Source organism: Podarcis liolepis (genome assembly GCF_965112155.1).
Source record: "Podarcis liolepis genome assembly, chromosome: 15".
In the NCBI taxonomy this organism is placed as follows: Eukaryota; Metazoa; Chordata; class Lepidosauria; order Squamata; family Lacertidae; genus Podarcis; species Podarcis liolepis.
In genome coordinates, this window is record NC_139566.1 from 9,358,442 (window position 1) to 9,370,222 (window position 11,781).

The 11,781-nt window shown below is 45.7% G+C and overlaps 1 protein-coding gene across 2 annotated transcripts in view; it reads left to right on the forward strand.

Annotated features, from left to right (window-relative positions):
- Window positions 1–1,987: 1,987 nt before the first annotated feature.
- Window positions 1,988–11,781, forward strand: part of CREB3L4 (cAMP responsive element binding protein 3 like 4) — a 19,215-nt gene continuing 9,421 nt past the window's right edge. The window contains exons 1-5 of one of the 2 annotated variants that reach the window (XM_083477237.1): window positions 1,988–2,396; window positions 4,980–5,159; window positions 6,770–7,025; window positions 8,683–8,795; window positions 11,082–11,189. In XM_083477237.1, the coding sequence (XP_083333363.1) occupies window positions 4,983–5,159; window positions 6,770–7,025; window positions 8,683–8,795; window positions 11,082–11,189 (654 nt within the window). In that variant the 5' untranslated portion in view covers window positions 1,988–2,396; window positions 4,980–4,982. The remainder of the gene's footprint in view (window positions 2,397–4,979; window positions 5,160–6,769; window positions 7,026–8,682; window positions 8,796–11,081; window positions 11,190–11,781) is intronic. The other variant, XM_083477238.1, reaches the window with a different exon arrangement.

The window sequence follows — 11,781 nt, forward strand, 5'->3', positions numbered from 1 at the left end:
GGGCTGATGGGAGTTGTAGTTCAAAACATTTGGAGAGCAAATGTTGGCAAAAGCTGGTGTAAAGTAGGAGCGGTACCTTTCCAACCAAGGCCGCATCTGCACCATACCACTTTAAACAGCCATGACTTTCTCCAGAGAATCTTGGGAATTGTAGTTTGTTAAGATGAGAGTTGTTAGGAAGCCCCCTCTTCCCCAATCAGAGCTACAGTTCCCAGAGCCCCCCGGAAAAGTGGTTGATTGTTAAACTGCACTTGAGCAGACCCACTGAAACACTCTCAACAGCCATTTGCCCAAGCTCAGGATATTTGCAATTACGACTGACTGCAATATGTTGTCTATGTGCTTATTTTCTTCCCTGTTTACTGAAATCATGGCAATCCAGCTGTTTACTGCTTCATTTTGAGTTCTATCACATGCATGCCCAGAACAGAGGAAGCGGCTTAATCCTGTTTGATATCATTTTCTCCCTTCTCCCATTTTCTTTTAACATATCTGGGTTGTTGTTTAGTCGTTTAGTCATGTCCGACTCTTTGTGACCCCCTGGACCAGAGCACGCCAGGCACTCTTGTCTTCCACTGCCTCCCGCAGTTTGGTCAAACTCATGCTGGTAGCTTCCAGAACACTGTCCCACCATCTCGTCCTCTGTCGTCCCCTTCTCCTTGTGCCCTCCATCTTTCCCAACATCAGGCTCTTTTCCAGGGAGTCTTCTCTTCTCATGAGATGGCCAAAGTATTGGAGTCTCAGCTTCAGGATCTGTCCTTCCAGTGAGCACTCAGGGCTGATTTCCTTCAGAATGGCTAGGGTTGATCTTCTTGCAGTCCATGGGACTCTCAAGAGTCTCCTCCAGCACCACATCCCGTAAAAGAAATGGAGTGGCCCTCATAGTCAACAAAAGAGTGGCGAAAGCTGTACTGGGATGCAGTCTCAAAAATGACAGATTGATCTTGATACGAATCCGAGGCAGACCTTTTAACACATCTGGTTTGGCTTGTCTAAACAAAATTGTTTTTAGCAGGCATCAAAAAGCACACAGTGAAGAAAGTGCCTTCCTGTTGACCCCACTGGCTGCCAATTAGTTTTCGGGCTCAGTTCAAAGTGCTGCTTTTGACCTATAGAGGGCTCAGGACCACAATACCTCAAGGACCAATTCTCTCCATATGAACTGGCCTGGATCCTGAGATCATCCTCTGGGGCCCTTCTTCATGTGCCTCCTCCACGAGAGGGCCCTAGGGTGGCATCATGATATCGGGGCCTTTTCTGCAGTGGCTCCACATTTGCCGAATGCTCTCCCTAGAAAGGTTTGCCTGACACCTTCATAATACACCTCTAGGCGCCAGGCAAAAAATGTTTCTCTTCAACCAGGCCTTTGGCTGATCGACATCTCATGTCCTTTTCAATGTGTTTTGGGAGCTGGGATTATTTGTTCAGCATTGTTCTTATTTTTGTTATGCATTTCCTGTTTTTTATATTGCGGTTTCATGTTGTGATCCTGAGATCTACGGATAAAGGGCGGTAAATGAATAAATAACAACATGCAGGGAGTTTCAAAGTGCAGGTGCTGCCACACCAAAATATTGATTTCTTAGCAGTGCAGAAAGGGATATTATGCGTCTCCTGGCAAGCCTAACTTAGGTCCATTGATTTCAAGAGGTCTGCCCTGAATAGAAATGAGTGGGCTCCAGCCCCAGATTTCTGGCAACCTTATTTACTCAGAAGCAAACCCTACCAAATTCAAGGGGATTTATCCCTTTAATTCCATTCAAGCACACGGCTTCTGTCGTTAATCCCTCACAGAACTGCAATTCCCAGCACCCTTAGCATGCTACAGTTCCCAGTACAGTGGTACCTCGGGTTAAGAACTTAATTCGTTCTGGAGGTCCGTTCTTAACCTGAAACTGTTCTTAACCTGAAGCACCACTTTAGCTAATGGGGCCTCCTGCTGCACGATTTCTGTTCTCATCCTGAAGCAAAGTTTCTTAACCCAAGGTACTATTTCTGGGTTAACAGAGTCTGTAACCTGAAGCGTATGTAACCTGAGGTACCACTGTATTGCTGCGAGGAGTGCTTTAAATGAGCACAACCTGAATAAATGTGATTAGGATTTTGCCGTGTTTTCTGTTCTTTTAAACGGCGCACATTCAGTGCCGCACGGTGAAGAGTTCTCCTGCTCCAATTCAGCTCTGCCTGAACAGGTGAGTGTGTACACCTGACCCCTTTTAATTGGTTTAAGGCCTGGGGGTGGGCCTTGGCAAGGCTGTTCCAGGATGCCAGGATCCTGTACGGAAGAAGAAGAAGAAGAAGGCGGAAGAAAATGCTTGAGGCAGACTAGCTGCAAGCTTACAGGCAGCGGGGGACACAGAGAGATATTTGAAGCGGGCAGGTAATATTTGAGCAAGGTAAGAGATGGGGGGGGGTGGAAAGGACTCCATGCAGGAGATCAACTGATAACGCAGCTTAAATTTCAGCACAGGCTAATCCACTGCAGAAAAATCCACCGGGCAGTCATGCTTTTCCAGGCGAACAAACCAGTGGTTAAGCGAACTTTTTGTAGGCTTATAGCTCATGGCTATGCAAGCTGGTCCGTCAGGGCAGACACTGTCCCACGGACCTCGGTGCCTCCCTGCTCTCTGGCTGAAACAACCAGTTCAGAGGGCGGCTCTGGTTGTCAGCTTCCTCCCCCTTAGCCTCAGTGTTCCCAGCAGGAGAATGGGGAGAAAACGAGGATGAATTGCCCCTGCCTCCTTCACCTACTGTTTTTTTTTAATTTTTACTTATTATACAACTCTGTATAGTAATGCTTCTTCTCTCTCATGATTGGTATTTTGCTTCATCTTATTTACAGTTCTTAGTCGGTCTAAATTAATTTTCCTTTATGTTACATTTGTTATATCATTTTTTTTGAGGGAGGGAGAATTTCAGAAGTCTAGGGTTGCCATATTTCAAAAAGTGTAAATCCGCACACAAAAGTTGTAAATCAGCAATGACAACACTGTGCCAATACAGTGGTACCTCGGGTTACATACGCTTCAGGTTACAGACTCCGCTAACCGAGAAATATTACCTCGGGTTAAGAACTTTGCTTCAGGATAAGAACAGAAATCGGGCTCTGGTGGTGTGGCGGCAGCAGGAGGCCCCATTAGCTAAAGTGGTGCTTCAGCTTAAGAACAGTTTCAGGTTAAGAACAGACCTCCAGAACGAATTAAGTTCTTAACCCGAGGTACCACTGTATACTTAATAATAAGAAAATGTTATTTTTTTTACTTGCCTTTTTTGTTTTAATGCATGTGCAACTGCACTCATTCTACGTGCCTGTTTCATAGTTTTGCTTGCCTTTTAAACTGTGGGGAGGTTGTTGTTTTCGTGGAATGCCTTTTTGCCTTTTTACAGTGGTGCCCCGCAAGACGAATGGCTCGCAAGACGGAAAACTCGCTAGACGAAAGGGTTTTCCGTTTTTTGAGCTGCTTCGCAAGACGAATTTCCCTATGGGCTTGCTTCGCAAGACGAAAAACGAAAACGTCTTGCAAGTTTGTTTCCTTTTTCTTAACACCGTTACTACAGTTGCGACTTGACTTCGAGGAGCAACTCATAGAACGCGGTGTGGTAGCCTTTTTTGAGGTTTTTGAAGACTTTGGTATTTTTGAAGCTTTTCCAAAACTTCTTTTAAACTTTTAAAACTTTTTTGGGGGGGTTGGATTTTGGGTTGGGGTGTTTGGAATTCAAGGACCTGGTGTTGGGGAGGGGTTTGCAAGAATCTGGAAGCTTGTGTGGTTTTTTTCTGCATTTTTATGATTTTCTGTGACCATTGGGCCACTCTGCTGTTTTTTTAAAAAAAATCTGGATTTGAATTTCTGTGTGGTGGGCGGCTGGGGGAACAGTTGGGGAGGGGGTTCTTCAGCAAGAAGCAAAGAGTGGAAGAGGAACCTTCTTTGAGTTGTCCCCCAGAGCCTTAGAAAATGTACTGTACACTTTGTTGATTTTTAAATGTTTTTCTGTCATGTTTAGAAACTTAATTTATTGTTCCTTCAATTTTTGAAATGCTCTTTACAGTATGTGTGACTTTAAAGAGCACTTAATAAACTCTTCTTGTACCAAATTTGGCTTTGTTTGGACTTTTTTTTGACCATAGGAACGCATTAATTGAATGGATTTCGTGCTTTGCAAGACAAAAAATTCGCTAGGCGAAAAAACTCGCGGAACGAATTAATTTCGTCTTGCGAGGCACCACTGTACATTGTTAACCATCCTGTGACCTTCGGGTGAAGGGCGGTGCAGTCATGTAGAATAATAATAATGATAATTTTCATCTGTTACTATAACTGTTCTCTCTGTTTTCATACACAATCTCTACCCCCCCAAAAAAGGTAGGGCATTATCACCCAATCACTCCATATTGCAGATGGAAACCCTGAGGCCTAGAGAGGGTAAGCTTGCCTGAGGCTACCAAAGGAGGTCAGGATTTGAACCATAGCTGTCAACTGTCCCTTATATGGCGGGAAACTCCCTTATCCCAGCGCCGTGTCCCGCTGCTGTCCCTTATAGACGATGTCCCTTAAATTTCCGGGGTTTCAAAGGAAGCAGCTATTCCCCCCCCCTTCCTCCCGCCCTGTCTGATGGAACTGAGAGCTGCAGATGGAGCACGAGAGAAAAGATACAGAACTGCAGCAGCATCTTGGTAGCTTGGACTTTGTTTTGCGCAAAAAGTAGTTGCTGCTTGTAGTTATTTAATTGCAGTGTTTCATCAGCTGGTGTCTTGCGCAGCAGCCTCTGGAAACGAAGGGCTAAAAACCGGCGCTACTCTCCCAAATTATCTGGTCCCTTTTAACTTCAGCTGGTTGACTAAAATCCCTTATTTTGGCTGCTGATCCCTTATTTTTGATGCTACTGGTCCTTTATTTTCAAATCTGTAAGTTGACAGCTATGCTTTGAACCAGGGACTTTGCAGGTTTCTCAGCTGCTAACATGCTGTCTGCTCATCTCAGGCCATGGAATCCAGCACCCCTACTCTCCCAGATGCCCTCCTCTTCGAGGGGCAGGAAGGATTGGTGCCCAGCGGTGCCTTTTCTGCAACAACGTCCAAACCCAGCTTCCCGCTTCAAGACCACGCCTATGGACGAGCGTCAGAAAAGGTTTACGAGGCCTGGGCAGCCGGCGAAGTGCTGGTGAGTCAGGGCAAACTACATGGATAAAAATGTTTTATTTGTCTGTTTGTAAAGGGGACAGGGAAACCCCTGTATTGCAGGGGGCTGGACTAGATGGCCTTTGGGGGACCCCCGGGGTGGGGGTCACTGCCAGCTCTACAGTGCTATAATTCCAACCTTCATGGCCATTTTTCCAAAAATGGGAAGAAGCAGAAGTCCCAGCAGAGGAAGAACGGATACCAAAACTTATGGAATATGCAGAAATGGCGAAACTTACCGGAAGAATAAGAAATCAGTATAACTATTGATTTATATAGATACAATAATTATTACAATATTATTAATCTTATTATTACAATAATCCCACCAATGTTTTTACCTGTTTACAATTTATCTGTAACTATTCAATAAACCAATTTATCTGTAACTATTCAATAAACCAATTTATCTGTAACTATTCAATAAATCATTTCCATTCTTTTATTTTTATATATAAACAAACAAACAAGCAAACAAATAAATAAAAGAATGGAAATGGTTACAGAATGGAAATCTGTAACCAAGTTACAGATAAATTGTAAACAGGTAAAAACATTGGCGGGATTTCTGTAATAAACCTGCAGTTTCATAAGAGTATATATTGAAAGAAGATGAATAAATGAGCAAATTTAAGTTACTTTGGACATGCAGAAGATGTAATCAATTGAAGCGGACCGCAGAAAGAGGGGGAAGGAAGTGAAGTTTTGAAATGTCGAAATGACTGTAAAATTAGTGAGACGTATAAACTTGAAAAGTATAAATTAAAAATAATAATAAAAAAATAGAAAAATTCTAACCTTCATGGAAGATAGAGCTACTGATGGCTACCAACCATAGTGCTTCTGAATACCAGTTGCTGGAAGCCGCAGGGATCTTGGGTTCGAATCCTGATTGTCGTTTCCCATTGGGTTGGTCACTGTGAGAACAGGATGCTGGACTCAATGGGCTTGATCCAACAGGCTCGGCTTGTGTTCCAACTTCAGAGCTGTGCCTCTGTCAAGTGATGGGCAGGTCAGGTGACAGACAGGCGGGCGGTCTCACTCATCTGTCAGGAGTTGGCCGATGGGAATCATAGAATTGGAAGGGACAATGCTGGAAGGGACAGCAAGGGTTGTCGACCCCCTGCAATACAGGAATCCTTTGCCCAACGTGGGGCTCGAACCCTCAAACCTGAGATTAAGAGTTTCATGTTCAACCGACTGAGCTTTCTCAGATGTGGTGGGGAAGAGGGGGGAGGATAGAGCTACCCACCCCTGGTTAAAATTTCTCATAAATATCCCTCCTCACACCCCAAGGGGAACAGATACACACAAGCACTCCATAGCAAGTACAGTGGTACCTTGGGTTACATACACTTCAGGTTACAGACGCTTCAGGTTACAGACTCCGCTAACCCAGAAATAGTACCTCGGGTTAAGAACTTTGCTTCAGGATGAGAACAGAAATCTAGCAGCAGCAGCAGGAGGCCCCATTAGCTAAAATGGTGCTTCAGTTTAAGAACAGTTTCTGGTTAAGAACGGACCTCCAGAACGAATTAAGTTCTTAACCCGAGGTACCACTGTACTAGCAACCCAACCGCATTCCTGCTCCAGGGTCGTCCGAGGAACAGCGACACAGAAGATCTCTTGCAATTCCTGATTAACCCAAACGACATCTACGAATCGAGGAGCCCCGTCGCCTCGCCAGAGAGTGACAGCGGAATCTCAGACGATCCCCACGCGGACCCCCCTGTGCAGAGTGAGCTTGCCCCCCCGGACGTATCGGCCACCGTCATCTATGAGGTTATTTGTGACATGGGTATGGTGGAGGAGGCGTCCGGGCCTGATCCTGCCTTCTCCAGCCCCTTAGGTAAGTGGGCAGGATTCTTTATTTTACTGCATTGCGTTGCATTCATCTCCCGCCCTTTCCCGCAAGGAACTCATTGGCTCTCCTCCTCCTCATTTAATAATAATAATAATAATATAAATTTATTATTTATACCCTGCCCATCTGGCTGGGCTTCCCCAGCCACTCTGGACGGCTTCCAAAATTTTTTAAAATACTGTGATACATCAAACATTAAAAGCTTCCCTAAACTTAATGCCCACAGCAACCCTGTGGGGTAGTTTAGGCCAGGGGTCAGCAAACTTTTTCAGCAGGGGGCCGGTCCACTGTCCCTCAGACCTTGTGGGGGGCCGGACTATATTTTTTTGGGGGGGGGGGTTAAGAACGAATTCCTATGCCCCACAAATAACCCAGAGATGCATTTTAAATAAAAGCACACATTCTACTCGTGTAAAAATACGCTGATTCCCAGAGCATCCGTGGGCTGGATTTAGAAGGTGATTGAGCCGGATCCGGCCCCCGGGCCTTAGTTTGCCTACCCATGGGTTAGGCTGGCCCAAGAGCACACCCGGTGAGCTTCATGGCCAAGTCGTGATTCGAACCCTGGTCTCCCAGGTCCTAGTCTGACGCTCTAACCACTACACCACACTGCTGTATTCAAGAAACTCAAGGAGGATGAAGCTATATCAATGTCTGCTAGCTGTGGTGGCTATGTTCCACCTCTGCTCTTCGGAGACAACCTGCTCTGAACGACAGTTGCCGGGAAATTCAAGTGGGGCGAGTTGCCGGTGTGCTCAGGTCCTGATTTATTTATTTCATTAAAAAATTATATACTGCTCGATTGTGAAAGGAAAAGGAAAAGCTCAAAGAGGTTTGCAAAATCATAAAACAATGAAATTAGTACTCAAGAAAACCAATTAAAAATGATTTAAAATAATTGAAATCAACAATAAGTTAAAAACCCGATGAAAAGACATGTCAGTGTTCTACACGTCCGGAAAGGCTCGCCTGAACAATGTTTTTAGCAGGCACCGAAAAGAGTACAGCAAAGAAGGCCTTGTGTCAATTGGCGGGGAGTTCCAAAGTGCTGGTGCTGCCACACTGAAAGATTGTTTTCTTAGAAATGCAGAATATTATGCGGCACTTGTAACAGTGACAGTTATACAGGTGGATGCAAGTCCCACCTTTACCCTGGGGAAAAGTGTTAGAGGTATTTAGACTAGGTCCGTCTGCCAAACTTGTCCCCTTTCTGACTGGCCCTGTCGAGAACCTGCTCGTCATCAATAATCAGCCTCACGCCAAGTTGGATTCAAAGAGCCTAATAGCCAACATTTATTGTGCCCAGCAAAAAATACATCCTCTCTGCCTCCAGCCCAACGTTTGTTCTGTCTCCTACTCCAAAAGTAACAAACACAAGAATGCAACTTTTGCCTCCGCCCGCAGACAAAGAGAGTGCCCTATATGGGCATAAGGTCATCACACCAGATCCCGTAATAAATCAGGTCATGCTACGTGGGCCAATCATTAGTCTAACATGAGGTGTTCACGCACCCATCATGCTCCAAGCAATGTCTCGTGCTACAAAATCACCCTGCAATAATAAAAGCTTTTGTTCATGCTTTTATGTACAAACAACCATTTTCCCACATGGCCCCATGCCTCTTTCGTTCCTCCCCACCAGAGAACTGGACACCTCCAGCAATGCTCCCTGAGGCCTGTGCTATGAGCGAAGTGTCACTCGGGCTCTTGGAGAATGTGACCAGATCCAACGTGGAAGACATTCCTATGCCCCAGGTAAGTAATAATGGAACTGATCTTCTGGGATGTCTTGTCCAGGGCCTAATTTGCACTATGCATGCAAAGCTGTTTCACCCCACTTTTAAACAGTCGTGCTTTCCCCCAAAGAACATTGGGAAGTGTAGTTTGTGAAGGGTACTGAGAGTTGTTAAGAGGCTTCCCACACAGCAACAATTACCTGATTGTTAAACCACACTGAGGGGAATAGGAGTCTCCTAATAACTCTCATCCCCCTTAACAAACTACACTTCCCAATATTCTTTGGGGGAACCATGACTGTTTAAAGTGGGATGGTACAGCTTTACATGTATAGTGTGGATGGAGCCCTGGTCTGGCCTGCCCTTCTAGAGGAGCATGTGAAACAAGGCAGGTTAGGTGTTTCAGCACCACAGACAGCTCAAATTAACATACTTTGCTCTCACAAAGGCTAGAAGTAGACAGAGGCCTTTTGAGCCACTGCCTCTCATCCACCTCTCCTAGGCTGTACTCACATGGCTTTCAGGACCACAGACAGCTCCGAGTGAGCCACTTGGCTCTCACAAAGAAAAGAGGTGGTCTGAGGCCTATTGAGCCTCTGTACCTCTCTCCCTTTGTGAGAACCACCATATTCCTCCAGACTGGCACATCTTCTGGGCTCTCACCTGGACTTTTGAGGTAGGTTGGGAGGCAGACGGTTCCTTGGGGCCTAGGGGGAGCTGCCTGCAAGCGTCCTGGCTCTGGCCTCACGGGTCCCGGGGCTGTGGGATGTGGGGTCCAGAGGGCCTTGACCTACCAGCCTTGGGCTTAATGAGCCTCAAATCTCCAACGTCAAACCGGAGTCAGATATCTGTCCCGGCTCCTTAGTTGGCAACTCTGCAGACTCACTGCTAGACTCTGCAAAATCCCAGGTGTCGCACACAGATGGTCATATCAAGGGACAAGAGTGGATGTCTTGACAGCACAAGCATTGTTGAGAGCCATGAGCATACTAGAAGCTTTTGTAGGGCTCGGGGAGTGTTATATGACCCGCTGCGGGTCACAGCTGTTATTCGGCTGCCGTATTTGGCTGGTTAGCTCCTTCCTTTTGCCACAGGGGGCGCTAGCACATAGTCCGCTACCTCCCTCTAACTACCACCACCAGTTTAGCAGGGATGGCAGACTGGAGCCTGACCCCTATTCATGACTCCAAAATCACGGAAGGCCTGTGATGAGTTCTGTACTATTACCATATTGACACCCAAAATGCCATCATGGCACATTCTGCACATGCTTAAAAAAGGTAAAGGGACCCCTGACAGTTAAGTCCAGTCGCAAACGACTCTGGGATTGCGGCGCTCATCTCGCTTTACTGGCCGAGGGAGCCGACGTTTGTCCACAGACAGCTTTTCCGGGTCATGTGGCCAGCATGACTAAGCCACTTCTGGTGAAACCAGAGCAGCGCACAGAAACGCCGTTTATCTTCCCGCTGGAGTGGTACCTATTTATCTATTTGCACTTTGACATGCTTTCAAACTGCTAGGCTGGCATGAGCAGGGACCAAGCAACGGGAGCTCACCCCGTCGCGGGGATTCGAACTGCCGACCTTCCGATCGGCAAGCCCTAGGCTCAGTGGTTTAGACCACAACGCCACTTGCATCCCTTGCACATGCTTAGAGGCCCTCTTTTCAGGCCAATCCAGACAGCAGACAAGAATCCTGGCTGATGATGCAATAGGACCCCATTTGTGAAACGAAACAGGTCCCAAAGGAAGTATCTCCCCAAGAGAGGGTGGTTTGCAAAGGGGTGGCGTGGCGATCACACAGGGTCCCCGGATGTTTGACAGTCTATTGATCCCTGTGACACCACTGTGCCCGCTTCCCCGCTGCCACCAACCCATTTCTCTCGGGTACACACTGAGTCCAGACAGGTGTTAACATTAAACCAAATAAACAAGTTTATTTTATAAGCATTAACAAGTTTATGGTTTCAGATAATTTTTCTTGTCAGTTTCTTAACCTTAGTTTCTTTACTGGCCTATACCTTCCTAATACCTTCTGACTGATCATCCCAACTGTCTATCGGACTCCTCTTAACAGATTCTCTCACTCTCTCACATCAAACTAGCCCAACCCACAGACTTATCCTCTTCTCTAATTCCAGACTGACTTCTTAACAACTTTAACTCTAACTCTTCCCCTTGGGTTCATATTGGTTAATCATTTTACCCTCAGTTAACCCTTTCCTTATGACCCAGTAGGATGTCACACACCTAGGAGGGCAAACGCCACAAGGCAGCTAACACACTCTTCCTTTGCGATGGGGCAGGATCCTTTTGGGCCACTGCAGCTCCAGGGCCTCTACTTGACGGAGGAGGAAAAGCGGCTCCTGAGCGAGGAAGGGGTCTTGCTGTGCTCTGACCTCCCCCTCACCAAGGTACGTGGCTGCAGAAACCAGCAGAGACATTTCCCCCCATCCCCGAAGGAACGGAGACCAGTCGTGATGAGCAGGGATTTCATCCAGTTTGGTAGCTTTCCTTGGGTTATTTATTATTTTTTTAAAAAAAAAATGTGCGTGTGGTTTTTATCTCTTTTTAATTAAGATTTCTTTAGCCACCAGGCACTGTCGCCAGTGCCAGATTTACGTATAAGTTAAACAAGCTATATCTTAGGGCCCCACTCTCTTGGGGGCCCCAAAAAAATTCAAAGGGGGGGGGAACCTGGAGGTGCATTTCCAAAATATAAGATAAAAAACAAATAAAATAAAACATACATACAGCAACAGTGTTTTCTGTTGTGTTGGAGCCTATGATGTAAGTAATGGCCTGCTAGCTTGCTCTCTAAAATATCACTGGTATATATTTCACTATTAATATACTTCTTCTTAATTGTATTTCACTATTAATATACAGTACTTTTTCTTAATTGTATGTCAGTTCAACAATTACTTTGATAAAATACATATTTTGTTATGTGCAAATGGCTTTAGATACCTGCTAGGTCCATAAATTACCATGTAGCATATATTC